Consider the following 24,723-nt stretch of genomic DNA (forward strand, 5'->3'; position numbering starts at 1 on the left):
AAAAAAAGTGGTCATGCAGTTACAATATTTGGATTAATACGACGATTATGAAGCACAAAAAATTAATGTAAAACATTTTAAGGGTTCTGGAAATATTTGAAACCTTTGAAAGAAACAACATGTCCGTGAGTATAATATTTTTATTGTTTTTATAAGAGGTACAGTATAGCCACTGACACCACTGAAAGTTTTATTGAAGTTGTCTCAAGTTGTAGAGAAAATGCTAGTTAACACCCTGCCCGTAGAATCCAAACCTTTAGAGCCTGGGGTCAACCAACATTTCACCTCTTGAAGGTCATGCATATATTTAAAAGTTCATCCACCTTTTATTCCAGACCGTCATTCATCTGTAAAAGCTTTACAAGAAGGCTTTGAGGCATGCAAAATTACAATATCTTTCCACTGGACTGAACACTGCTTAATTTCCAAAATTTAACACAGATTGGGTGTGTAGTCTTCTGGTCAGTACCTGTCGATAACAATGATATTATTTGATTGAATCTTGTCCATGCAAGCAGGACAGTGGACTTACTAAAGAATATGTCTCACACTTAATGTATCGGTTTCATAACAGACAGCTTAAAATACTCTGTGGATTCTGCCTTCAACTATAGTTCACCCCCAAAGCCACGATCATAACCTCACAGCTCTAGTAACTCACCAAATGATATTTAGAAGTCATTCCTAAACTGAAGATTGTCTCTGATATTCTGATTATAGTTTTGTATTTGATATCTGATATAATCAAATACTCACTACGGTCAGTAATGTTTTGTAGGCTATGCCCTCATAGCAAATAAAACAGTTGGATTTTCAGGTTTAAAGCACTTTCTAGCTTTTTCCTAGTACCATAAAAAAGTGTATTTTTCTTCTTCAGAAAGGAGGTCTGTGCTTCAGGTGAAAAACACACCTTTTACACAGGTGTTGCCATACAACTGGCTCGTTTGGCCAGAGACGCAACATAAGAAGAAGACTGGAGGCACTAAAAATGTAGTTCTTGGCTTTTGACTTTCACTTATTTATAACAATATGTATATTTACACATCAATATATTATATATAACTAATATTTACAAATTCGGAGAAACGGCTTCAGGGTGGGCCTAAGCCAACACAACAAACAAAAGTGACTACGCCCTCTTAAACTAAATCTCCTGGCCAAAAGAAAATAAGCCAAAATACAATTATCACTGACCTCCCTACAAACAAGAGATTGAAACAAAAGAACATGGCAACCCACCCCTACAGCTCCAAAAAAATAAAATACAAACAAAAACCTTATACTGTATACAATTTACACAAGTCCACAATTAATTCGATTTAGCCAAAAGCCGATGAGCATTGCTTCTTATTTTTATTTTTTTATTATTATTTTTTTTAATGATGCTCTATACAAACAAAGATAGCAAAGTCCTAGATAAGGAACAATTCACCATATCAGTACTATCTCATAAGGCCCCTTTAAGAACTACACATGTCTAACTCGACAGGCCAAAACTACAACGCTGGTGACTGCGTGGAACATTCTAGACAAGACACCACTGGGCACCATTGCAAACTTGAGGCTTTTAAACCCATTGCTAGACCTTCGTCTTAATCAGCCTTCATCAATTACAACCTTGCAGGAGAAGTCACAAGACCCCAATCCAGTCGTTCGTCCGTCATTATCTTCTGGACAAAAAGTGAATAAAGCCAGAGCAGCCAACCCGCAGACATTCTAAAAACGGCAATGGCCGTAACACAGGTCACTACAGGGACGTCTCGCAGGTTCTTGGAGGCCCAGATGATCAGCACACTGGATGAGAGAGAGAGGAGTTGACTGATCCAGAGTCCACATCCAATGAACCTTATAAGTCCTGAAGAATCCCCTCGACATATAGTCGTGCACCTCCTGTGGTAGACTTCTATTCAACAGACCAAAAGAAAAACAACTCTATTATATAGATTTTTAAATAGATTGTATAGTGTTTTAGTGTGTATCTAAATCCACTGACTGGAGTACTAACGCATAAGGCCATGTGGTTAGGCCACGCCTTGTGTGCTCTCTGTGCAACCTCTTTCCTCAAGTTTCCCATGTATCTTGACATATTCATCCTTGACCAACAGCTCTTCAGGAAAGAAGAACATGTGGTGTGTGCCAACCACACACCCATCCACACCCACCCTCGCCTGGCATCTTTAACAAAACTGATCAAAGTGCTTATGTTGCTCTTTTGCCCTCTGACTTACAGCAGTGCCGCTGTGATCTCCCCACCCATGGGGACGTGGGCACCCCCGGAGCACTTGAGCGCCAAACTCTGGACCGCCCGCGGGGATTTGGAGCACTGTTGGTGCCGCTCCGGTTACAAGCGTGGACAGATTTGTGTGTGGTTATCTTGTAAAGGTCTCAACCTCTGTGCCAGCGGATTCCCTTCCCCTGTGTCACGGATGGGGCGTGGCCGGATGTAGTCTCCTACCACACAGCCTGCGGCAACGGTGAACTCGGGCAGAAAGATAATAAGACGCCACCCACACCTCCCACCCCCCAAAATTGGTGTGTCTGCAGCCCCGAGCAGGATGGGTAACCCACCCCGAATGGCCTGAAAAAGTCTCCTCCAGTTTGGCAGTGAGGCAGCCACCCAACACAGTGCTACAGCTCTGTTGTGGAGACTCTTATTGCCCTGCATCTATAACTGTGGAGGCCAGAAATAGCAGAAATAGACAGAGAGTGTGCGGTACAACCATAAAACCAACACTCCTTCTGCATTCCGGGTTGCCATGGAAACAAACCCAACTCCGTTACCAGGAGGTTCATGTTCAGAATAACGAATATAGTTTGAATCAAATGAGAGCACAGCTAATACAGAAAGACAGTCCATGCTATACGAGGGGGAAAAAACTTCCCCCACAAGTGCTGTAATGTCATCTGGATTTAGAACGGAGGCGAGTCAATCTGAACTCACCAGCATGCACGCTCACACTACTGAAATACACCTCACGTCCCAGAGGATCTTGGTCTTCAGAAAGTGAAGGAAAACAAACTTCTCTACACTTTCAGAACTTTCAGACCCTATGGAATGAATGTGATGATTAAAATATACACACATTTTCTCCAATATAACTTGGGTCCTCAGAAGCACTTCTCTCTAGGCACTATGGGAAGAAGTCAAGCCAGCAGAGGTGGCGTGATGTTCTGGGCAGTGGTGCTCATCCTCATGTCATGGCACTCATTTTGTTCACATGTATGTTCTACGTAAACATTGTTGTAGACCAAGAAGACCTTTTAGACCCATATACAGTCTGGTCTTTCAACAGAATAACTGCAAAAACTGCTATTGACTTAACCTCCAAATTCTTTACATCTCGATCTGATGGAGCTTGCAAGGGAAGTCCTGGAGAGACTGACCCATGGAGGTCTGCTGCTAACGTCCTGGTGCCAGATACCACAGGACACCTTCAGACGTCTTGTAGAGTCCAGTCGAATGGCCAGTACTGTTTTGGTATCAGGAGGGGGATGTATACAACATTAAGCAGGTGGTTGAAACGTTACAGCTAATCATTATGTTTGTGTGTGTGTGTGTGAATTTAATAATATGAATGTAATAATAAGAATATAATTGTAACAGTAGAAATACTCTCAGACCCTAGTTCATATAATCATAAAACTCCCAGCTCGGTCTTTTGGTCTGATTTTAAGAATCAGAAGCTGTAAGCTTATTTATGGAGTCATTACATCATAGCCTGGTGGTCTCATCGGCCCGTAGCCTCGTGACGGCTTTTGCCAGTCGAGCCTGCCACAGTCCCCCCCTCTCAGCGCCTCAGTGGGAGAGACTCCATGTGTGAGGGAGGGGTGTGTGAGCGAGGGGGTGGGCTAAAGACTCCAGGGTTGAGCCATCTGGGCTGAAACAGGAACAAGGCAGAGGGAAAGACCACGGTGGAGAGAGAGAGAGACAGAAGACCACGGTGGAGAGAGAGAGAGAGAGAGAGAGAGAGAGAGTGAGAGAGAGAGACAGAAACAGAGAACACGCGAGAGAGGAGAGAGATTTGCATGGGGATGTTACTGGGGAAAAAAATGCCTCTGACATACCTCACTGAATGATAAAAGAGCAGCGGAGAGGGATACTATTTTCAGGAACGTGACTGGTGAAGCAGACGGTGGTTGAGAGGAAGGACATGCCACCCTCCTGGTCCTTGTTTCTCTTTTGTTGTGGCTCGGAGCTGAAAACAAGACTTCCTTGTGCTTCTTGTCCTGAAGACACACACCAATCTGGGACTTTAATTCCTTTGAGACAAGCCGAAGAGGACTGAGTCTGTGTCTTGGTTGATCTGGGGACGTACAGGGTCCTGTCTTTTGTGGAGGTCGTGCCAAACAAGGAAGAGAGATTGGGGGATATCTGGTGACAGGGGGCTGCTCCCCATCACTGCTAGACCAGCGGGGATCGCTGTGTGTGTGTGAGCTGCTATTGTTGTGTTGCTGACTGACGTGTGTAGCCCTTTTGACCAGCGGTGCTGTCTGCTATGGTCCTGCCCTGCAGCTCCAACATACAACATGGTAGAGTAAGAGAGAACTTACCAGCATGGGAGCGAAACCAATGAAATGGTATGAATGAAATTTCATACTTTTGACTTTTTTCACCCTTCTCCCCCTCCTCTCTCTCTCTCTCTCTCTCTCTTTCTGTTCTCCCTCACAATCACACCCCATGCTCCATTTCAGACAATGCACCAAACAGATGCTGTCTATTAAGCCGTCCCATTCTTCATCTGCTAGATTTAGGGTGTCTCTTTGTGCCTTTGTCCGTCAGTATTGTGTTGATCTGCCATTCGTCAGGCTGTAGATCATTCATTCTCCTCACTACGGATGTGCTGGGTGCTTCTCTTCATGTTTCCACGAGATAGTCAACCTAAGCTGTAGATATTTCTGCTGAATTCAAATTGCCTAGCAACCACTCACTGACCATTGTGTCTGCAGTGGTCAGTGCTGTCCGTCCAAACGGTCCAATCAGTCTTGTGTACAGAATTTGTTATTGGATTTCAGTGTGATTGGTTAATGACACATAAGACTGTTGGCAGCATTGTTACTGAACACATAGCTCATTGCCCACTGCATTGACAAGACGTTCATGTCGTTGACGTTGAAGTGCAGAGACACCACATTCCTCTTTGCGTCCTGACGTCTTCCCTCGTCCATGAGATTAGTGGTTCAACAAAGTGGGGCGGCATCCCAGAATATATAAAAATATAATAACAGGCGAGTGTTTGACAGGTTTCACTGGAATACAGACGCTACGTTTTTGTCAAGAATGGGTTTTAGGATATGATGGAAAACTGAGACGTGTTTTACAGTGAAACTGCTAACAGATGATTAGCTGTCAAACCTATTATGGTCTCTTCATCTTACTTTTGGGGTGGTTGTGACGGCGGTTCAGACATCTGCGTTCCTTAGCAACTATGAACAGCACTGAGCACACTGACAGAGAGCATCAACGTGAGGGAGCCCAAAGCTGCTTCATGCAACATGATTTCACCACTGAAGATGTGTGGTACCAACCTGCATGTGGGAATGTGGTCTTACGAGATCACGTTACTGAGTTATGGCTGCAGCCTGCAGGGTGTGGAATAGGCTTCCAGTTCCACATCCATTGTGAAGTTATGAGTGCAGCTCAGTGCTCTGCTAGCTTATATCACTGTGGTTTGGAAGATGAAACCCACATGGGAATAGAGAATATATCATCACATATAAGAACAATAAATCAACACCGAGTAAACATACACCGTAAAACCTTTAGTATGTGCTTATAAATCTGCAGCAATATATATATATATATATATATATATATATATATATATATATATATATATATATATATATATATATATATATATATATATATATGGGAAGTCATGGCCTGGCGGTTAGGGAACGGAGGGTCGTGGGTTCAATCCCCAGACCTGAGGCCATGACTGAGGTGCCCCTGAGCAAGACCCTTAACCCTCAATCGCTCACTTGTATAAAAATGAGATAAAATGTAATTCGCTCTGGATAAGGGCATCTGCCAAATGCCATAAAATGTAAATGTAAATGTAAAATATATATATGTTCACTGAGCTACTACATACAGATTCATCACTGGACCACTCCTGTTTTACCCTGATCACATAAAAATGACAAAGCTTCCTTCAAAAGCGATGATTCATGTCTATGGGTGATTATTTGGTGACAAAGTGGTCCTTGACTGAGTCACTTATTCATACACACTGCTTCCTGCCAGTCTCAGTTCCTCAAGCCCCGCCCACACCCCCAGAGAGGAGAACCTCATCACACCGTCGAAGGAACCGGTCAGGGCCGAGAGAAACCACACCGTCCAGCCGCAGAGCCTCAGAGGTAAGAGGAGTGGGACAGGTCGGACGGGGACAGGTCAGAGGGGAACAGGTCGGGGGGACAGGTCAGAGGGGGACAGGCCGCAGCGGGACATGTCAGAGTGGAACAGGTCAGAGGGGGACAGGTCAAAGCGGGACATGTCGGAGGGGGACAGGTCGGAGCGGGACAGGTCAGAGCGGGACATGTCAGAGCAGGACAGGTCGGGGGACAGGTCAGAGCAGGACATGTCAGAGCGGGACATGTCGCAGCGGGACAGGTCGGGGGGACAGGTCAGAGCGGGACAGGTCGGGGGGACAGATCAGAGCGGGACAGGTCAGAGGGGGACAGGTCAGAGCGGGACAGGTCAGGGGGGACAGGTCAGAGCGGGACATGTCAGAGTGGAACAGGTCGGGGGTCAGGTCAGAGGGGGACATGTTGTAGCGGGACAGTGACGCTCGCGCTTCACGGCCCATCTCTCTTGCCCATGTACCAGAGGATGGTGCCAAGACCTCGTCCAATGAGCCGTCTCCGGGCCCAGAGCATGCTGGGACGGCGGACGGGCCCTCGTGGGAGGAGCAGCTGTGTGCTCAGCAGGAACAGCTAGAGAAGGACATGCAGGAGACCAGGAAGATGGTGTCAAAGCTTCAGGTCAGCTTCATCATTTCATTATTTACTCCTGCCAATGACAACAGCTCTGACAGGAGAATCAATACAACACTACAGTCAAAGGTTAATAGGTATTAGTAGACAAGCCACTGAGTTTCCTAATCTGGGATTCATTTTTACAACTCTCGAAATGTCCAGAACTTACCCTATCAAACGTTACTCAGTTGTGAAAGTGTTGGATGCATTTAAAATATTCAATAAAAAGGTAACGTGGTCAGATGTGAGTGAGGGAGACTGTAACAGACTGCCTTGAATAAAGAAGAAGGTTGTGGGGACCGGTGATTCAGCCCTGCGTCCACGACCACATGATGCCTGTTGTTTGAACAGCCCTGTTTGGCGTGTGGCATATGCGCACAGGACGACGTCCTGTCCAACCCCCCACAGCAACATGCTCCATGTGTGTTTATTTGTTATCTTGGCGTGGTTCCTCTAGGCTTTGCTGCTTCACGGGTCCTTGCCTGAAGACGAACAGGCGGCTCCTCTCTTCGGAGACGCCCCAGCCAGCGCAGAGCAGCAGCTGGTAATCTTGTTTGCAGCACGCAGCTTGAGCTCTCCGATCTTTATTACGGTGGCGAACGAGCCGTCGGGCCCGACGTTAATGACCCGGGTCTCGGTTCTTCTCTCGTGCAGATATTGATCCGCAGCCGCCTTGATCAGAGCACGGAGGAGTCTCTGGATCTGAAGGTGAGTGCGGGGTGGGGTAACGGGGTAACGGGACGTTCAAGGGCACTAAAGGCTCACTGTGAACCATGTGTCTTTCAGAGAGAGCTACTGAGGTTCAAGCAGGAGGCACGAAATCTCCAAGCGGTTAAGGTAATTGAGGCTGGATTAAGCTTAAATCCACTGGACCGCTGTTTTACAAATGCCTGTTGTAGCAGCACCGCTCACAGTGACTTTGCTCTGCTGGTGCACGTCAGAAACGTGTGAAACGTTGAGCAGCAAAGCCGCTCGGCCCTGAGTCTGTCCCTGTGTCCGTCCTCCTGCTTTCCCAGGACGCTTTGCAGCAGCGTATGTCAGCGCAGGAGGACACGGTGCTGCAACTCAAACAGGAGCTCCTGAGATCCACCATGGACAAAGAGGAGCTAACGGGACAGAACGTGAGTAGGAAACCCACACGTGGTCCACTCACCCGTGACGTACATGGGGAACACTGCTTTGAGCTCAGCACACGTGGTCTCATGCAAATATGCAAAGACACAAATGATATGCAGATTTATGTGGTGTTAATATAAACAGCTCGTGTGTCCAGGTGGACCTGCAAAAGAAGCTGAACGATCGAGACCGACTGCTGAGTGAATGTAAAGTAAGTCTCATCTCTGTCTCCTCTCATCTCAAGTTCTGATCTATAATATCACATCCTGCCAAGAGCAAGTGGATTAGAACAGGTTATTAATCAGATTAGAAGAGGTAATTAAACAGATTACAAAAGGGTTTTAATCATATTTGAACTGGTTATTAATCAGGCAAACGTCACTATCAGAATTGCACACGTGTGCAATGAAGAGGAAACTGGTAATGACATAACACAGGACCCTGTATGTCCCCATTAATGACATTACACAGGACCCTGTATGTCCCCATTAATATTACACAGGACCCTGTATGTCCCCATTAATGACATTACACAGCACCCTGTATTTCCCCATTAATGACATTACACAGGACCCCGTATGTCCCCATTAATGACATTACACAGGACCCTGTATGTCCCCATTAATGACATTACACAGGACCCTGTATGTCCCCATTAATGACATAACACAGCACCCTGTATGTCCCCAATAATGACATTACACAGCACCCTGCATGTCCCCATTAATGACATTACACAGCACCCTGCATGTCCCCATTAATGACATTACACAGCACCCTGCATGTCCCCATTAATGACATTACACAGGACCCTGTATGTCCCCATTAATATTACACAGGACCCTGTATGTCCCCATTAATGACATAACACAGCACCCTGTATGTCCCCAATAATGACATAACACAGGACCCTGTATGTCCCCATTAATGACATAACACAGCACCCTGTATGTCCCCATTAATGACATAACACAGCACCCTGTATGTCCCCATTAATGACATTACACAGCACCCTGCATGTCCCCATTAATGACATTACACAGCACCCTGCATGTCCCCATTAATGACATTACACAGGACCCTGCATGTCCCCATTAATGACATTACACAGGACCCTGTATGTCCCCATTAATATTACACAGGACCCTGTATGTCCCCATTAATGACATAACACAGCACCCTGTATGTCCCCATTAATGACATTACACAGCACCCTGCATGTCCCCATTAATGACATTACACAGGACCCTGCATGTCCCCATTAATGACATTACACAGGACCCTGTATGTCCCCATTAATGACATTACACAGCACCCTGTATGTCCCCATTAATATTACACAGAACCCTGTATGTCCCCTTTAATGTTCTTTTCAGTTGTTGCCATCACATCACATAAAATAAATATTTTTTAAAAAATCTTTTATTCCAATTACTATTAATTTAAAGGGGATGAATGGTGTGCGTGTATTTGTCTTGTAATGAAAAAGTTTTGAATGCTAAAGTTTTTGTATTTCAAAGAATTTCAAAACTACATAATATTTTAAAATTTTTATGGGTCGCCTTGTTATGTCTTATTTAAACGGGAGACTGTGTGTTTTCTCAGAAAGATCTGACGCAGAAAGACAGACTCCTTCAGCAGCAGCAAGTTAAACTGGACGAGTCACTGCGCAGATTCGGTGAAAGTAATGGGGTAATGTTCTCCCACTAGAGGGCGCAATTGCACTTAGTTTGAGCAACGTGGATTATGAACGCTTACCACAGCTTTTTAACAGGATAGTTTTCATTCTAGGTTTCTGGTACTGAGAACAATGGCTACACCCACACAATGGAGATGACTTCTTCACCCTTTCCACATGGAGTGGTAAGTAATATAAAGGACTTTGATTTAAAATAATGGGGTTTATTTTTGCCTCTGATGTATAAACATGTGTGTGTGCACGGACGTAATTTTGGGGGGGGACGGGGGGGACATGTCCCCCCCACTTTTTCAAAAGCCGGCTTTGGTCCCCCCCAGTTTTTACGGTTAAAACCAAATATTTAAATAGCGACGAATCTATGTCCCCCCCACTTTTGAAATCAAAATTACGTCCATGTGTGTGTGTGCGTGTGTGTGCGTGTGTGTGCGCGTGTGTGTGTGTGTGTGTGCGTGTGTGTGTCAGGGTGACGAACTGCAGCTGGTGCGAGACGCTTTGCGTAGCCTCAGGAACAGTTTCAGTGGTCATGACCCTCAGCACCACACCCTAGACACTCTGGAGCAGGGCATGTCCAGCCTGATGGAGCGTCTCCACGCCAGTGACTCCAAGAAGAGGCAGGACAGAAAGGTAAGCAGACGGGCCACTGCTCATCACACCTGGACGTACTGCCAATACTTCACTGTCCATAAGACGTATTAATGGCCTCGATGCTTGTGTTTCACAGAAATCTCATCTTGTCTCACCACAGCGCCCAAACAAATCTCCAGGACAAAGAGCCAATCACACGGAAAGAGAATCTTGGCCACCTAGTTCCAGTGAGCCAGATTTTGCCTAAATTTGGACATAATAATTGATGGCTTACGTGTTCCTAAATGAACTGCGTCTGTCTCTTCCAGAGATAGCCCACTCTCACAGCAGTCCTGCGCTGGCTTCCTCAGCCCTGACTAAAGTCCTGTATTTCACAGACCGTTCTCTCACGCCCTTCCTAGTAAACATCCCTAAAAGGTATCGGCATGTCGACACATTAGAACCCCAGCAGTTCACCACTGGCTGATCCCCACTGATGTTTTTAACACGCTGTCCCTTCTTGCAGACTTGGGGACATCACCCTGCAGGATTTCAAGGCTGCAGTGGACAGACACGGAAATTTCAGATATCACTTCAAGTCTCTTGACCCAGAGTTTGGAACAGTTAAGGAAGAGGTGACCACAGTTCTGAAACTATCTCTAAAAATAGCTCTTATTAACATTTATTGTAACAATGTCCGTTGTAATAACGTCCACTGTGATGGAGAAGATCACTCAGGAAGGTGAGATAGGCCCTCTGGCTGCCGTGTCAGAACTGGCTCTGTGCTCTGGTGGTCAGAGCACATGTTTGTGTAGGATCTGAGTTTGAGAGCAGGTGTGGTTGCTGTTCTCAGCCTTTACTATGTCCCTATGTAGTGAATATTTAAGTAATTGTGGGTAATTGTTGCAGCTGCCCAAATTCTACTCAATTCTCCTTGTTCACCAGGTGTTTCAGAATGACGCTATAGTACCTGGATGGGAAGGGAAGATCGTGGCTTGGGTAGAGGAAGACCATGGTGACGGGAGGTAACTACATCGCAAAGAGAAGCCACGCCGATCTGAGGACTGGACTTGGCTCACGGCGTCCATGTTGTGCGTGTGGACCTCAGCACATACACCGCGCTGAGAAATCACCCCATGTGCCACATCACAGAATCCCAAAGTCACGTTTGTAGTGTGTCCATTTCTGTTGAGAAGTGATTCCAAGTACTGTTTACAACTGTGTTGGTACTATGATGTGTTTTTTTTTCTTCTTGTGAGAAATCTTTATATGGCATTTAGAAAATTATTGTAATAAAGAGCACACGTAAAGTGCATTTTAAACTAAAGATAACAGACCGTCATCCTTCAAGAAAAGACTGTTTATTAGTTGTCAGGATACTGGTAATGAACACGTCATGTGTCTACAGAGGTGCTGCTGTTATACGCACAACTCACTGTGTTGTTGACCTGAATCAGCTTTTTCATCTAATCTTAATCAGCTGTCACTCAAAACCAGAAGCTGGGAATGACGGGACAACTTTATTGAAACGTCCTGCAGTGTACATGTTGTTTGTTGATTATTCTACTGCAGCCAACTGCACATTTCTTCAACGTGCATGTCATGTACATCTGGAGTGAAGCACGTCTCTCCTACCGTCTAAGTCCTGTTTCTTGTGTTAATGTGTGTAAGGGTAAAGAGAAACGTGTCTGCCAGGGCTCCTCTTATGGACTGTCATTGTAGATTTCCACATTGCACACATCCCTAGATGAAGTAAAACTTCATGGTATCTGATGCCACGTACACAGGTTGCCATGGAGCTGAAGAGGAATTAGCAGAAGTTTGAATGTGATTTGTCGGGAACCTTCTTTACAGGACAGACACAGTGACTGTCAGCACGTGGTTCTTGAGTTTACAGGACAGATACAGTGACTGTCAGGACGTGGTTCCTCTTGAGTTTACAGGACAGATACAGTGACTGTCAGGACATGCTTCTTGAGTTTACAGGACAGATACAGTGACTGTCAGGACGTGGTTCCTCTTGAGTTTACAGGACAGATACAGTGACTGTCAGGACGTGGTTCCTCTTGTTGTATGTCGCACAGCACGTGTCCTGGTCCACTGCCTCTGGGAACTGAAGGTGGAGATAATACATGTCCTCCACCTCCAGAAGCACATCCACCTAAATGCACATGAACACCTCCCATTAGACACACACAGCTTAACAAAGATTTATGCAAAAAACACACAAATTATTGCACGCTGAATCCAGAAAATGATGTTTTCAGAATTGCTCCATCACCCATAGTCTTTGTGTTGCAGTATATACACAGACATGTCCATGTCCTCATGTGTGAAACTGAGGAAGGTGAATCCCATCAAGGTTGTCAGACCAGTGCTAGACACTGAAGACGGATTTTCTGTAGACCAGTTGCAGGTAAAAATCGTACGGTGCAGAATGTAGAGGAAGGTTTACATACACACACACACACACACACACACACACACACACACACACTGGGTGTGGCACCCGTGAGGAAACACCCATATCAAATGAGGGTTCAGGGTGTTCCTCTCCTTCACCCCCGACGAGCCCTCACCAAACACGGCAGCAGTTACAATGTTAAGATGAACAACATTCCTTTTCTTCATAAAGTACATTTGTTTTATATGGCTGTTTCCTTCCTTATGAGACACCCTGTATTCTCACTGTAACACAGCCTCATTTATGAATGTTTATGAGTAATAAATGAGTAATATTATACTTATTGTAAAATGTATTGCTCAGTCAAAAGGATTTTAAAAACAGCATCAAATTAGAATAAAAAATACTATTATGTCCACATATTTCAGTTCTTGGGACAAAATAAAACTTAAACTTATGATGCCCAGTGTAATATTTTACTAAAATAAATATCTACAAAAAAGTAGGTTAAAAGTCTGAAACAAGTAGATATTACAGCCAAGGTCAATAATAATGTGGTCAGTCCTATTTCAATCATATTTCAATCATATAAGCAGCACCACCACTAACCACCAACATTTAATGCTAAAGATGAAATAGTTCTACTAGTAAAATGTTTTGACTGTTGTGACCATGGCCAGCTGCACCAGATCTCACACTTATCTGACACTCTAAGGTTTGTGTGCATGTGCGGCGCTGACCTGCGTGACGCTGAGCTGACACTGGGAGACACCGCGGACTCCAGGCAGTTTCACACGCACGCGGATGGTCCGGGCAGACGTCCCGCTCTCTGGGCACACGGTGACCTGGTGTTTGGGCTGCGGGGGCTGGGCTGCCTCGGTGCTGGAGATCACCTGTACCAGGCCCGGCCCGGCCTGGTGGTGCCCCGGGCCCACACTCAGCTCAGTGATGCTGTCCTCTACGCTCTCTGTTTGCCGTGAGCAGATCTGCTGGAGAAGTGAAGGAACTGTGGGAAGAGACGGCAGGACTCAAAATCACACTGAAGCTTCTCAGTTATGAACTGGAATCATCTAGAAGTGTCACAGTTGTCGGCTCCAGTCGTCAACCCGTGTTAAACTCTCGGGTAAAAGCTCACTTCGTTACACCATTTAAGATTTACAGTTCCATGTAAGCTGATTTCTCTCTCACCGGGTTCATTTTGTGTGTTACACTCGGACAGGTGAGGAGACGTAAGTCGACGTTTCATATCCTGTGCGGTGCCCTTGAGTTTGTCTTCAGTGACGGTGAAGTGTTGGGACAGGTTCAGATTGTGCTGCTGCCGGACGAAGCTGAGGGCCAGCAGGTGTATCTGCTCCACCTCCTGAGCGTTGGCCTCTGCCATCTGAAGAACTTCAGGGTTGAAGGCCACCTCCACCACAGAATAACTTTCTGAAAAAGAAACAGTTTAAATGGTGTAACAAAAAAATCCCAATTGTGGTTATACAGAATAAACTGGCAGAGTTTGTGTGATGATAATATTACATTATTACTAAAGTATTAATATGCTTTATCATAAAGTCCGCGCATGGCTCCATGTTTCGCAGGATGATGGATGAGTTGTACCGTGCTCTCCACGGACCGACTGCAGCCGTCCACCGTAAACGGGAACGCGCTGCGACCGAGAGGAGGGCGCGGGCACGCGCTTCCACGCGCACACGTTCACGTACAGGAGCTCCTCTCCGGGCTGTCGGGCAAAAACAAACACGCATGTAACGTAAAAAAACCCCAATAATATCACACGACCTGGCGGTTTATGTGCACGTTTAGGCCACGCCGCACCTGGACGGACGTGCGCAGACAGGTGTGCGGCCGAGCGGGGCACAGATACTGGGCTCCGTCGCGCAGCTGGCGCTCCATGAAGGTCCTGTAGGCTCCAGGATTATTCTGGGACATTTCGTCCAACATGGACCAGAACTGGTCGACCTGCTCCAGAACACCCTTCTGGGATCTCGGGAGCTCCATGATTCAAATGTTGTGCTGTCAGGAGCCAAATAAACAGCGGTTTACTCAAGTTTAAGCGTCAGTTTACGGACAGCTCGCTACTTTGCTGCCAGTGTTTTCCGAAGTATCATATGTGGCCATAGAAACGAGACGTGCAAAAAAATAAACAAATGCAATGTGTAATGGCGGCCGCTAGATGGTGGTATTGTTCTACATTTAGTTTAGAGACGAGACAGATTTGACATGGGTTAGGAATACTGTTTGATCATACATATCAAGCTTGTAGCTGTACTTATAGTAATAAATTGTATTTGCTTCCTTTTAATGTTTCTTTTTGTTTATACTGTAAAGCACTTTGAGTTGCATGTATGTATGAAAGGTGCTATACAAATAAAGATTATTATTATTATTATAATAAAATCATGTCTTAGCTTGCACTTTGTTTACCATTTGGGGACCACTCGTTGCAAATGCACAACATGTCCATAATTATAGTGATGAGTAAATAGCGTTTGTAGCTTACATGGTGATTGTAATTTTGGTGAAGGGCAGACGGGCACAGAAGAGACTCCAGCGTAGTGTGATAACGGGGCACGGAGAGTGGCGTTTAAAAACTCACCACAGAGAAAGAAAACTCAATGCATTGAGAAATACAATAGTAGTAAATATTTGTTAATATTTGCAGTAATGTTTGTTGATAAAAAAAATAAAAGTACTTTGGGGGTTTAAGTTACACCATACAGGCTTTATTAGAAACATCTAAAATATAATATTTATCTGCAGAAGTCTTTACAGTATAAAAATAAAACGGAAGAATGTCTGCGGACGAATCCATCATGTGGAGAGACTCAGGCTCATGGTTCTTGTAGAATTTCACTCTTAGTTTGTCTGCATGGGGTGAAGAAACATCACGTTTATATGAAATTCAGAACACGAGTGAATCAACAGTTGCTGACCGAGTGTATCACGACTGTGTCCTCTTGGGACACCGTTATTGAGACTTACTTCTATTGTCTCAAAAATCCAGCCTAAAAACTCAGCCACTTTGGTGTACACGCCTGGGTGATTGGGCTCCGCACACCCAGTTCCCCAACTAACAACTCCAACCAGCCGCCACACATCGTCGTCCTGGCAAACCAGAGGGCCTCCACTGTCTCCCTGTGCATGGGGAATATTTTCACCACCTTTCTTTTATGCTGTTCAATATCAGGTGTATTGGAGCGTGCTTTTATAGACATTCCCAAAAGCTTTTAAAGAAATTCCTAAAATCTTTTAAAGACATTCCCAAAAGCTTTTAAATACATTCCTAAAAGCTTTTAAAGACATTCCCAAAAGCTTCTAAAGACATTCCTAAAAGCTTTTAAAGACATTCCCAAAAGCTTTTAAGGTGTGTGTGCTCACCTGACAGGCGTCTACTTTGCCCTCTGCATATCCAGCACAAAGCATGCGAGGGGTCACCTCTCCGTTGTACATGCAGGAGCTGTTGCATGTCTTTGAGCTTATCAAGGGAACCGGAGCCTCTTTCAGAGTGTCAGGAATATGAACTGTGTAAGAACAAACAAACAGACAATAACACGCGTAATAAATCAGCCTCTCATGTCTGCATAACCACTTTTATAACTGCTTAGCACACTTTAAAACTGGAAGATTTCTCGATTTACATATAATGCATATGCATACATTTTCCTTACCATTGTCGGGGTGGGTGTATCCCCAGCCAGAAATCCAGCACTGTGTTCCTCCGGGAAACTCATGGTTGTACTGCGGTAGACACACTGGCCGAATGGTGTCTGGAGATTAATCACAATGTCATTAACATTCTTTTAATTATTCAACTAAGGAGACTGAGAGGAAAGTCCATATTATGTTTTAACACGACTGAGCGTCGTCATGAAGACAGAGGCGACTCGTACACGTCCGTCACCTGAAAAATTCAACGGAGTCCTCAACTTCACCAGCGCAATATCGTTGTCATGACTCCTGTGATTGTAGTTCTTATTGTAGATAATTTTCTCCACGGCATAGCCGGGCCGCTCATCCAACTTAGCCAGGTTGCGAGTTATAGTCCCAGCATACACCAGCAACCTGGACGCGTGAAGCAGCCTGTAGCTTAAAGCAGGACCAGCGTAAGTGAGCAGGCGAGCTGTGCCCCAGTACCCCCCCCCCCCCCCCCCCCCCCCAGCAAGGCCTGGCTCTGCTAGACGGGTCGTGACCTTGTGGACTTACTCGTGCACACAGTGAGCAGCTGTGAGGACCCACTGACCGCTGATAATGGATCCTCCACAGGTATGACGGCTGTTGTGGTACAGGCCGACCTGCCACGGCCACCTGCCCGGTGTGGCCGCCACGCCCCCGATGATCCTAGCTGGCTTCACCCTCCTTCCACACTCTGTGCAAGGGAGAGACCTTTTATTGTTTCACTAGACTGAGAATTTCAGTGTTTCTTTGGTCTGTAGGGAACCTAATTCAGGTCTCACCAAAACATTTCAGCGCTATCACCTTCCCGGTGCTGCAGCTGTCCCTAGAGGGGCAATGAACAGCAGCGAGAGGCATGAGGTCTGTTTTCCATCTGTAATCCATTACTTCTGTCTATAACCTGGAAGCAAATGGAAGTACCTGAACTGCCATAAGCCTTCCAAAGTGCTTCGGTGCTCCGAGGTAATCTGAACAAACCCATCTGTGTAGTTTGGTCCAATGTCAGTCAGATTAACTCCTTTGTGGTTGGTTAATCTAGAAGCACAGGTGACGTAGGTCAATCAGAGACTAGGTTCACAACACTGAACCACACACATCCATCACAAGCACACACACACACACACACACACACACACACACACACACACACACACACACACTCCACCTGTGGCTCTTCACTCTGCACTGTAGGGCAACGTAGGAACGGTCGACCTACAGAAACAGGCCACAGCTGCACTATGAGTCAAAGGTGCTGAGAGCTGGATGTGTGTGTGTGTGCTGGGGTGTGATGGAGCAGTCAGTCCTCCACACCTCAGGTAGCCCAGCTGACGACACACCAGCGTCCCTAGCGAGGAGTTCCAGCGCTCGTAGCACACCGGCACCCATCTCAGTTTCTCCAGCCGGATCTCCAGTAGAGAGTTCTCATCACTGATCCTGTAAAACACTGAGTCTCTTTCAGTCAGACACTCTCGTCACTTTACCACAGCTTAGCGAAGGTCATTATGAGAGCACAGTGTAGTGTTATAATGTTAAACGCTCAAACGTCAAACGTCATCTACAGGCCTTCTGGTCATTTGTTTTTCTGAATGTTGTACTCACCTATGTTTCATGGCAACAATGTACCAATCCCAATTAAGTGAGATAGAGAGAGAGAGAGAGGGGTGCAGAGAGAGAGAGAGAGAGAGAGAGAGTGAGAGAGAGAGAGAGAGAAAGAGAGACAGAGAGAGAGAGGGGGAGAAAAAGATGAAGAGAGAGAATAAGACATAAAAATTTGAAAATATCTTTTGCTAGTTGATATTTTCAAACTAGTGCTAGTTCTTGTCATTTTTAAACCTGCAACCATTCTAGATATATTATCTAACTGGCACATGTTCTGTTCTGGCACAAGGTTTATCTCACTAATTGCTTTACATGTGTTATAGGTCTCCTGTCATCTGTCATAGAGTCTAGTGTCTGCCTCCCCGCCAGCACTGACTGCCCTTGCTGCTGTGTGCACCAGCTCTCACTGTGTTGCTCCACCCAGCCACACCCACAGACCTCTCCTGCGCTCCGTCACAGACGTGTCCTCCGATACGTTGCAGAAGGGGGTGTCTTTAGTGTCCCCCAGCCCTGCAGGACTATTAGCTGAGGTAGGCTTTAAAAGCAGCTTGACTAAAGAGAGATAAAGGGGAAAATATTATATATACATAATGAATAACATCACAGCTGATGAAGGACCTCTGTCCGAAACATCCTGTTTCTCTATAAAGGGAGATTGAAAAATTGTAATAAGATACACAAAGTTTCAAGAGAAACGGTACTGAATGTGTGTGTGTGTGTGTGTGTGTGTGTATATATATATATATATATATATATATATATATATATATATATATATATATATATATATATATATATATATATAACACATTGTGTGTGTCACATATGAACCAGAGGTGTTAATTCCAGGTTCAGAAAGTAAAAGTCCTCACCAGGATTTTGCTCAAGCTTGCTAGATTTCTAATTAGTGCTATCCAGGTAAAATTAGTGGAATCAACACAATCCAGGAAGCCTGAGCAAAATCCTGGTGAGGACTTTTATTTTCTGAACCTGGAATTGACGCCTCTGATATGAACATGTGACTGTGGAGGGGGACGCTGGGGGAGTCTCACCTATGAACCACACTCCACTAACAACACCTCCAAGAAGCCCAAGAACACACAGAGTGATCAGTGCTCTCACCATCATCCTCTGAGCGGACACTTCTGCAGACACAGAGGGAAACAGTTGAAACGCAGGGAGAGAATGGAAACACACAACACCCCCCCGATCCAAACATCCCACATGCTCACGCCCACAGTTTGGGTTCCGTCACCTACGACATTTTTTGCCATTTTTCAGTTCGGACAGGTGTGTTTAGCGCAGGAGATATGAGATGCACCTGGACAGGAGGAGTGTAGCACTCTGATCCAAGAGCTGGGACCCTCCTGGCCCCCCGCAACCATACCTCCCCTCATCCTCCTGGCCTGGAGGGAGGCCCCGACTGCACCAGGGTTCACGTCCCCCCCCACGGCTCCTCCACTGACTCCCTGCACAAACAAAGACCCCATTGATCAGCTGAAACGATTACGAGGTAGACAGTAATTGTGAGGGACTCTGGAGTGTTGAGAGCCCGAACTACACAGGTGTTACGCAGTGTAATTATTTCTGCTTCATGTCTGCTGTCATGGCCCCTGGACTAGATGTTTTCTCAGTAACCCATCTGTGATTGTCCACTAACTCTCTCCCTCACTCACTCAACACAGTCCAATGATCGTCCTGCTATGCTGTCATGTGACATTTGCTTTTGACATAAAAAAATGTTAGAATTTGAAGTCAATTTTATCTCATAAATATTAGTTCTTTTTCTACATGAATTTGTAAGGAAGTCTATACACTATGAAATCTCAAAAAAAAACATTTAAAGAAGTTATGTTCAACATGCATCTCTTTATTGAAAATTATGCTATTAAAATATTCGTAAAAAAAAAAAAACCCAGCAAATATACCAGCAAATATAACCTCAGGTTATAATGTCTCACACCTATTCATATGTATTCTACTGTATTCACAGAATACATCATACAACTATGTATTGTAAATTAAATTTTAAAATGTTTTACAGTGATAATTGCAAAATTTTAAATAAAAATTTAAACATGAAGTAAGCTATAGTAAATCAAACTCTAAAGAAAAAAGTTACAGCTGAGTAACAAGTGATCCTAGACACTACCGGGTGGTTTGTTCTGTATCAACAGCATTACAGGCACCAATACGGCGCTACACTTTTGAGATGCCTTACCCCTTATCATTGTAACCAGCTCCACAGGGGCAGCTCATAGCAGCACCTTGTGAAGGTAAATGCTGGCTGCAAGGCATGTGTTGGAGCGCTGAGCGTGACGGGGCTCACCGTGTCTTTCCTGCCTGCACGGGTGGAGGTTGGTGTGTCTTCAGCTGCTCCCCTTCCTCCCGTCTGCTCCATCCTGTGCCCGGCCTGCTGGGGTCTTCCTGCTCGGCGCACGGACATCCAGCAGAATGCAACTCGGGGGTTTTTGTAACGTTTAACAAAGACACGCTGAGGCCAGCAGGCCGAGCTAAGAAAGAGCCCGTTGTTGTTTGTTCTGGCTGGGCCTAGGCCGGGCCGCCTGAACCGGTCCTTTGTAGGTTTAAACATCTCCAAAGATATCTCCTTCTCACTGATAGGATGCAGGTTGCTTAGCAACACCCCCATTCTACCCGTGCCAGCAGTGAGTCCACTTTATGGAAGAACTTATTATCTGATGATTCACAGCTTTGGAGAACAGCTTCGAAATTACAAAATGTTGAAAAGCATACAGTCGTCAGTTCTGGTCAACAACCAGGTAGCCTGCATATTCCACTCATGCTATATTTGTCAGTGCATGCAGAGAACAGGCCATTGCTCACAAAAAAGTCCTACATTTCTGTGTGGTTTTGTGAAGGTTTGTATAATGAAGTAAGACAAATCATAATATTAGATAAATTATGTTAGGCAGGTGTATATTCTCTATGGATACATACCTAAAGAGGTAATAGATGATGCAGGAATCACTGCAAGTCATTAATTAAAAAAATGTGTCACCTGGGGAGAAGCTGAATCTTCCAAATACTATGAGCATCAAATGAAATACACTGTGGTAAAGACGTGTGTTTAATGTGGATTAGCCAAACAGGTTTGGAACAGGTGAGGGTGTTTCAAACAAGTGACATTCTGAACATTTCATAGAAAAATAGAATGCTTGTTGATTCTTAATCTATAAATTAATCTGTACTCCAAAAATTCCCATATTTAAATCAGAGAAAATATGTTCCAGGGATTAATCTATTAATTACACACAAAACAAAAGCAGACAAGCATTTAATGTAAATATAATAAAACCTGATTTCAAATCAGTAATTTGAGAACTTTGGTACAGATATGGAATCAAGCAATTTTTATAACAGCCATTGTCAAACATGATAAAAAAATCACTCATAAACACTGATTAAACATTTAAATGATTCTCATTGTTGTGCAGTGAAAGTAAGCACAGGGCTTAAGTGTTTTCCATTTGGCTGGGTCTTATTTTCCACTGATTGACTTTGAACAATGTTGAGAAAAAAACGTCAAGACCACACACAGCATGATGTTTTAAAACATGGAAGAACTTTTCATCTCTGAGCCCATAAATCAGAGGACTTAGACAACGTGGGGCAATTATGAAGATAATAAAATTGGCATATCTTAAACGAGTATAGGCTAATGTGTCTGTTTTTACAAGTACCATTTCTATATAAGGGTTTAAAAACTGCACTAAACATAGAAACAGCTGAAATGCATGCAGTAGCACAGTTCTGAGACTCCTGAGGGTTGATTTTTTATTCTCAGATGAGGCAGCTCTGGCTGCAATCATTATCTTAACGTAGGTAAAGGCAACGATGATGATCATAATGAGAAAAAAGAGCTGAAAAATGGTTGAATATGATTGTGCCTGCCAGTCTTTCTGTAACATTAAATCCACAGTGCACACAGTATAGGACAACAGAGCACCAGGAGGTACCACAGATATATAGGCTACTAAGGTGAACAGTGGAATTATGCAACCGATGCCCCATATTGTAAGAAGTCCGAGGACTCTGGTCCTGCTGGTGGAGATGTCAGCGTGTCTTAAAGGCATGCATATAGCAACGTAGCGCTCCAGACACATTGCCACCAGAGTCAGTGGAGTACAAATTGTGAGATAAGTTGTAACTGTACACAGACATACACAAAGAATTTTGTGTACAGGGTAAAGATAAATACTCAAAACCAGCAGTGCATCACTTAACATCATTAAAACAGAGTCTGCAAATAAGGTTTGTGCAAACAAAATGTAACGAGTATCTTCCCTGAACACCTCCTTCTTCAGAAACGTGTAAATCATCAAACAGTTCACATAGAGAAAGATGGCCACCAGTATTTGCAACAGTATCCCCCTCTCAATAAATACTTCTGAGACATTATAGGACATTAAAAAGATTAAGGTGCTGTTAACATTAGAGTTCTGCATTTCTGCAAAAATGACATACAAAGACAATATAATTGAAGAAAAATAATGCACTTGACAAGTCAGTATCACTCAAGAAAGCCCTCAAACATGGATATAAACCTCACTGGAAAACTGGACACCAATTGAAGAGAGAAAAACAACAGATAGAGTGCAAACAAAACAAGCTGTTAATGTTTACTAGTCTAATGTATTTATACTGTTCTGGAGGTGCTCTGTTGAAGAGGAGGAGTTAACAGAACTCCACTGTGCTTACTAACAGTTTGGAGATTGACAGACTCTGTTCTGCTTACACAGCCTGTTTCTAACATGACTTAATGTTGTAAAATATGTATTATATTCATAATTAATACATTTAGAAGTGTTTAGAGCAAAGCCTGCTTTTAATCTTACAGAATAATAGAATATTTAGCAACATTTTGCTGAAGGGCAGTTACATAAGTTTATAAGCATTTAAATGCTTATTTCATCAAGTAATAGCTGCACTATTAATGGGTTTTTGGTGTTGTACACAGCAGATAGTTGCTAAATCCTGCTTCTGTGCGCTAAGGTGGATCCTTTACACTAGTTAATACATGTTTGTGCCGGAACTGTAATGGTAATTAAATGTTTTGTGAATACGTATGTCTTCTAATTTTTTATTTGGTTAATAGTTGACCACAGCTGGGTGAGTTAGCAGCTTCCTGTAGGGTTCTACAATCTACAAGCCTGTGAAATAAGGAAGACAAGATATAAGACTGATCGTACACTTAAGCTTGAATGGCACAAAAAAACATGGAGACAACTTCTTGGAGGGCAAACCAAGGATCAGGTTGTTGTTTTGCTAGCACCGCATACAAACATCTGTGTTTAATAGTGCAAACCTCGAGACAAACACAGAACATCTTTGTCTGGGTGTTCCTCATTTATTTTACCTATGTAGTGCTAAGAAAACTGTCATTCATATTTTGGGGTTTCGTTAGCTGTTGTCGTTTACTAGCTAACATGGGCATATCATTGATTATTGTAGCTAACAGTTAGCCTAGCCCTGTAAGCTACCACACTCTGTTTCAAGAGATGCTGTTACGGTGTGTCATGAGCAGGTTCAATAAGTTAATGCACAGATTTAAAGAAATTGTAAGTTTTGTTAGTATTAAGGATATACTGGTTTGAAGATATTACTACTGCATAAATTTATATCTAGCTAGTTATCTACGCAGCAATTGCAACCGCGAGGCTGCATCCTAAACTACTAAGCTACGAGTACTACTATACTACTGTAACAGACATATTGTCACGGTACGGCGGGCCCCCTACTGGTCGCCCCCATCTACAGCGGCAGCTGTCCTGTCAATTGTTGCGTTGTGTGACTTTGTCAATTGTTGCGTCGCTTTGTTTGTCTATATATGTCTTGTCTTTGTACCAGTTTTTTCCCTTTGTTTTGTGTGCTGTCGCAGTGTGTCGCACAGCCGGTGGAGAGGAGTGCGGCTTGGAGGGGGGATCTGTCACGGTACGGCGGCCCCCTAATGGTCGCACCCGTCTACAGCGGCAGCTGTCCTGTCAATTGTTGCGTTGTGTGCGTCCCTCAGGTGGGCGGAGCCCGTGATCCGTCTCACCTGAGGGTCGTTTGTTTGTCTATATATGTCTTGTCTTTGTACCAGTTGACTGCTGGTTATTATATCCTTAATTTGGATCAGTTCACGGGTTTTTGGTTTGCGCTCTTTCTTCATTAAACCATACATTTTCCCTGAGACTTGGCGTGATCGCTTCCATTTTATTTCGCTCACCCTTCCCGTCACACATATAAGCATAATTTCATTTTAATAAAGTGGAGTCCAGTAGCTATAACTTTTGCTAGCTAAGGTAAATTGCTAGCTACTTAAGATAAATTAGACAGCTAGCTAGGTGGATGCGGCAGCCAAAAAACCTTTCTAAAATTAGTAAAATATCTATAGCTATGGCTACACAGGTAACTGGCTAGATGTAGATTTATGTTTTCACTCATTTAGGGATAGGGTTGCCACCTAGGTCTGACAAAAAACAAGGACACTGTTATACTGACAACAGGGTGGCGAATGTAATCTGTTGGCGGGGGGGGGGGGGGGTGTCGAACGTACGTAAGTTGTAGAGCGAGGGGGGGGGGGGGGTGGCGACCGTAATTTGTTGGGGGGGGGGGGGTGGCGAACGTAAAACGTTACCGGAGGGGTTTAAAATGGACACAGCGAGAGAAAAAAACAGATTTAAAG

General features: G+C 44.4%; 3 protein-coding genes and 1 pseudogene across 6 annotated transcripts; 1 reads left to right on the plus strand and 3 right to left on the minus strand.

The window, feature by feature from the left end:
- The first annotated feature begins 3 nt into the window (after nucleotides 1-3).
- dixdc1a (DIX domain containing 1a) lies at nucleotides 4-13,218 on the plus strand. Of its 3 annotated transcripts, none has more exons than XM_076975902.1 (15): nucleotides 4-125; nucleotides 6,248-6,360; nucleotides 6,830-6,984; nucleotides 7,436-7,522; nucleotides 7,633-7,686; nucleotides 7,765-7,815; nucleotides 7,995-8,099; nucleotides 8,252-8,305; nucleotides 9,700-9,786; nucleotides 9,886-9,957; nucleotides 10,256-10,417; nucleotides 10,515-10,605; nucleotides 10,687-10,795; nucleotides 10,884-10,992; nucleotides 11,303-13,218. In XM_076975902.1, exons 3-15 carry the CDS (start codon nucleotides 6,949-6,951, stop codon nucleotides 11,384-11,386), a joined length of 1,101 nt encoding a protein of 366 aa, XP_076832017.1. In that variant the 5' UTR covers nucleotides 4-125; nucleotides 6,248-6,360; nucleotides 6,830-6,948; the 3' UTR covers nucleotides 11,387-13,218. The 3 variants fall into 3 exon arrangements, with proteins under 3 accessions (XP_076832017.1, XP_076832016.1, XP_076832015.1); XM_076975901.1 differs by lacking the exon at nucleotides 4-125 and adding an exon at nucleotides 3,225-4,578 and having other exon boundaries at nucleotides 10,539-10,605; XM_076975900.1 differs by lacking the exon at nucleotides 4-125 and adding an exon at nucleotides 3,228-4,578.
- Nucleotides 12,384-14,905, minus strand: pih1d2 (PIH1 domain containing 2). The gene is made up of 5 exons (XM_076975903.1): nucleotides 14,580-14,905; nucleotides 14,364-14,484; nucleotides 13,950-14,189; nucleotides 13,502-13,767; nucleotides 12,384-12,518 (listed from the first exon to the last, which is right to left on the minus strand). Exons 1-5 carry the CDS (start codon nucleotides 14,760-14,762, stop codon nucleotides 12,384-12,386), a joined length of 945 nt encoding a protein of 314 aa, XP_076832018.1. The 5' UTR covers nucleotides 14,763-14,905.
- Nucleotides 14,906-15,274: 369 nt separating this feature from the next.
- Nucleotides 15,275-20,723, minus strand: tmprss5 (transmembrane serine protease 5). 2 transcript variants are annotated; one of them, XM_076976412.1, is made up of 13 exons: nucleotides 20,365-20,723; nucleotides 19,357-19,504; nucleotides 19,088-19,180; nucleotides 18,474-18,587; nucleotides 17,748-17,880; nucleotides 17,358-17,471; nucleotides 17,219-17,262; nucleotides 16,968-17,130; nucleotides 16,666-16,844; nucleotides 16,433-16,531; nucleotides 16,143-16,285; nucleotides 15,747-15,899; nucleotides 15,275-15,629 (listed from the first exon to the last, which is right to left on the minus strand). In XM_076976412.1, exons 1-13 carry the CDS (start codon nucleotides 20,683-20,685, stop codon nucleotides 15,621-15,623), a joined length of 1,713 nt encoding a protein of 570 aa, XP_076832527.1. In that variant the 5' UTR covers nucleotides 20,686-20,723; the 3' UTR covers nucleotides 15,275-15,620. The 2 variants fall into 2 exon arrangements, with proteins under 2 accessions (XP_076832527.1, XP_076832526.1); XM_076976411.1 differs by having other exon boundaries at nucleotides 16,666-16,850.
- A 785-nt stretch (nucleotides 20,724-21,508) lies between these two features.
- Nucleotides 21,509-22,484, minus strand: LOC143477420 (odorant receptor 131-2 pseudogene; annotated as a pseudogene).
- Between the last annotated feature and the right edge of the window lie 2,239 nt (nucleotides 22,485-24,723).

Source organism: Brachyhypopomus gauderio, chromosome 16, assembly GCF_052324685.1.
Source record: "Brachyhypopomus gauderio isolate BG-103 chromosome 16, BGAUD_0.2, whole genome shotgun sequence".
NCBI classification, from domain to species: Eukaryota; Metazoa; Chordata; class Actinopteri; order Gymnotiformes; family Hypopomidae; genus Brachyhypopomus; species Brachyhypopomus gauderio.

Bases quoted from the DNA above. Each gene is read 5' to 3' on its own strand.
- tmprss5 (XM_076976411.1), bottom strand. From the start codon at position 20,685: ATGGGGGTGTTGCTAAGCAACCTGCATCCTATCAGTGAGAAGGAGATA. The intron at 17,881-18,473 runs GTCTGTGGGTGT...AAAGAGACTCAG, and splicing joins TGTGACGGAGCGCAGGAGAG to TGTTTTACAGGATCAGTGAT. The intron at 16,851-16,967 runs GTAAGTCCACAA...TCCTGCTTTAAG, and splicing joins GCTGCTCACTGTGTGCACGA to CTACAGGCTGCTTCACGCGT.
- pih1d2 (XM_076975903.1), bottom strand. From the start codon at position 14,762: ATGGAGCTCCCGAGATCCCAGAAGGGTGTTCTGGAGCAGGTCGACCAG. The intron at 14,190-14,363 runs GTACAACTCATC...TTTCTTTTTCAG, and splicing joins GTCGGTCCGTGGAGAGCACG to AAAGTTATTCTGTGGTGGAG. The intron at 13,768-13,949 runs GTGAGAGAGAAA...CTCTTCCCACAG, and splicing joins TAACACACAAAATGAACCCG to TTCCTTCACTTCTCCAGCAG.
- dixdc1a (XM_076975900.1), top strand. From the start codon at position 4,556: ATGGGAGCGAAACCAATGAAATG. The intron at 6,985-7,435 runs GTCAGCTTCATC...TGGTTCCTCTAG, and splicing joins AGATGGTGTCAAAGCTTCAG to GCTTTGCTGCTTCACGGGTC. The intron at 10,796-10,883 runs GTATCGGCATGT...CCCTTCTTGCAG, and splicing joins CTAGTAAACATCCCTAAAAG to ACTTGGGGACATCACCCTGC.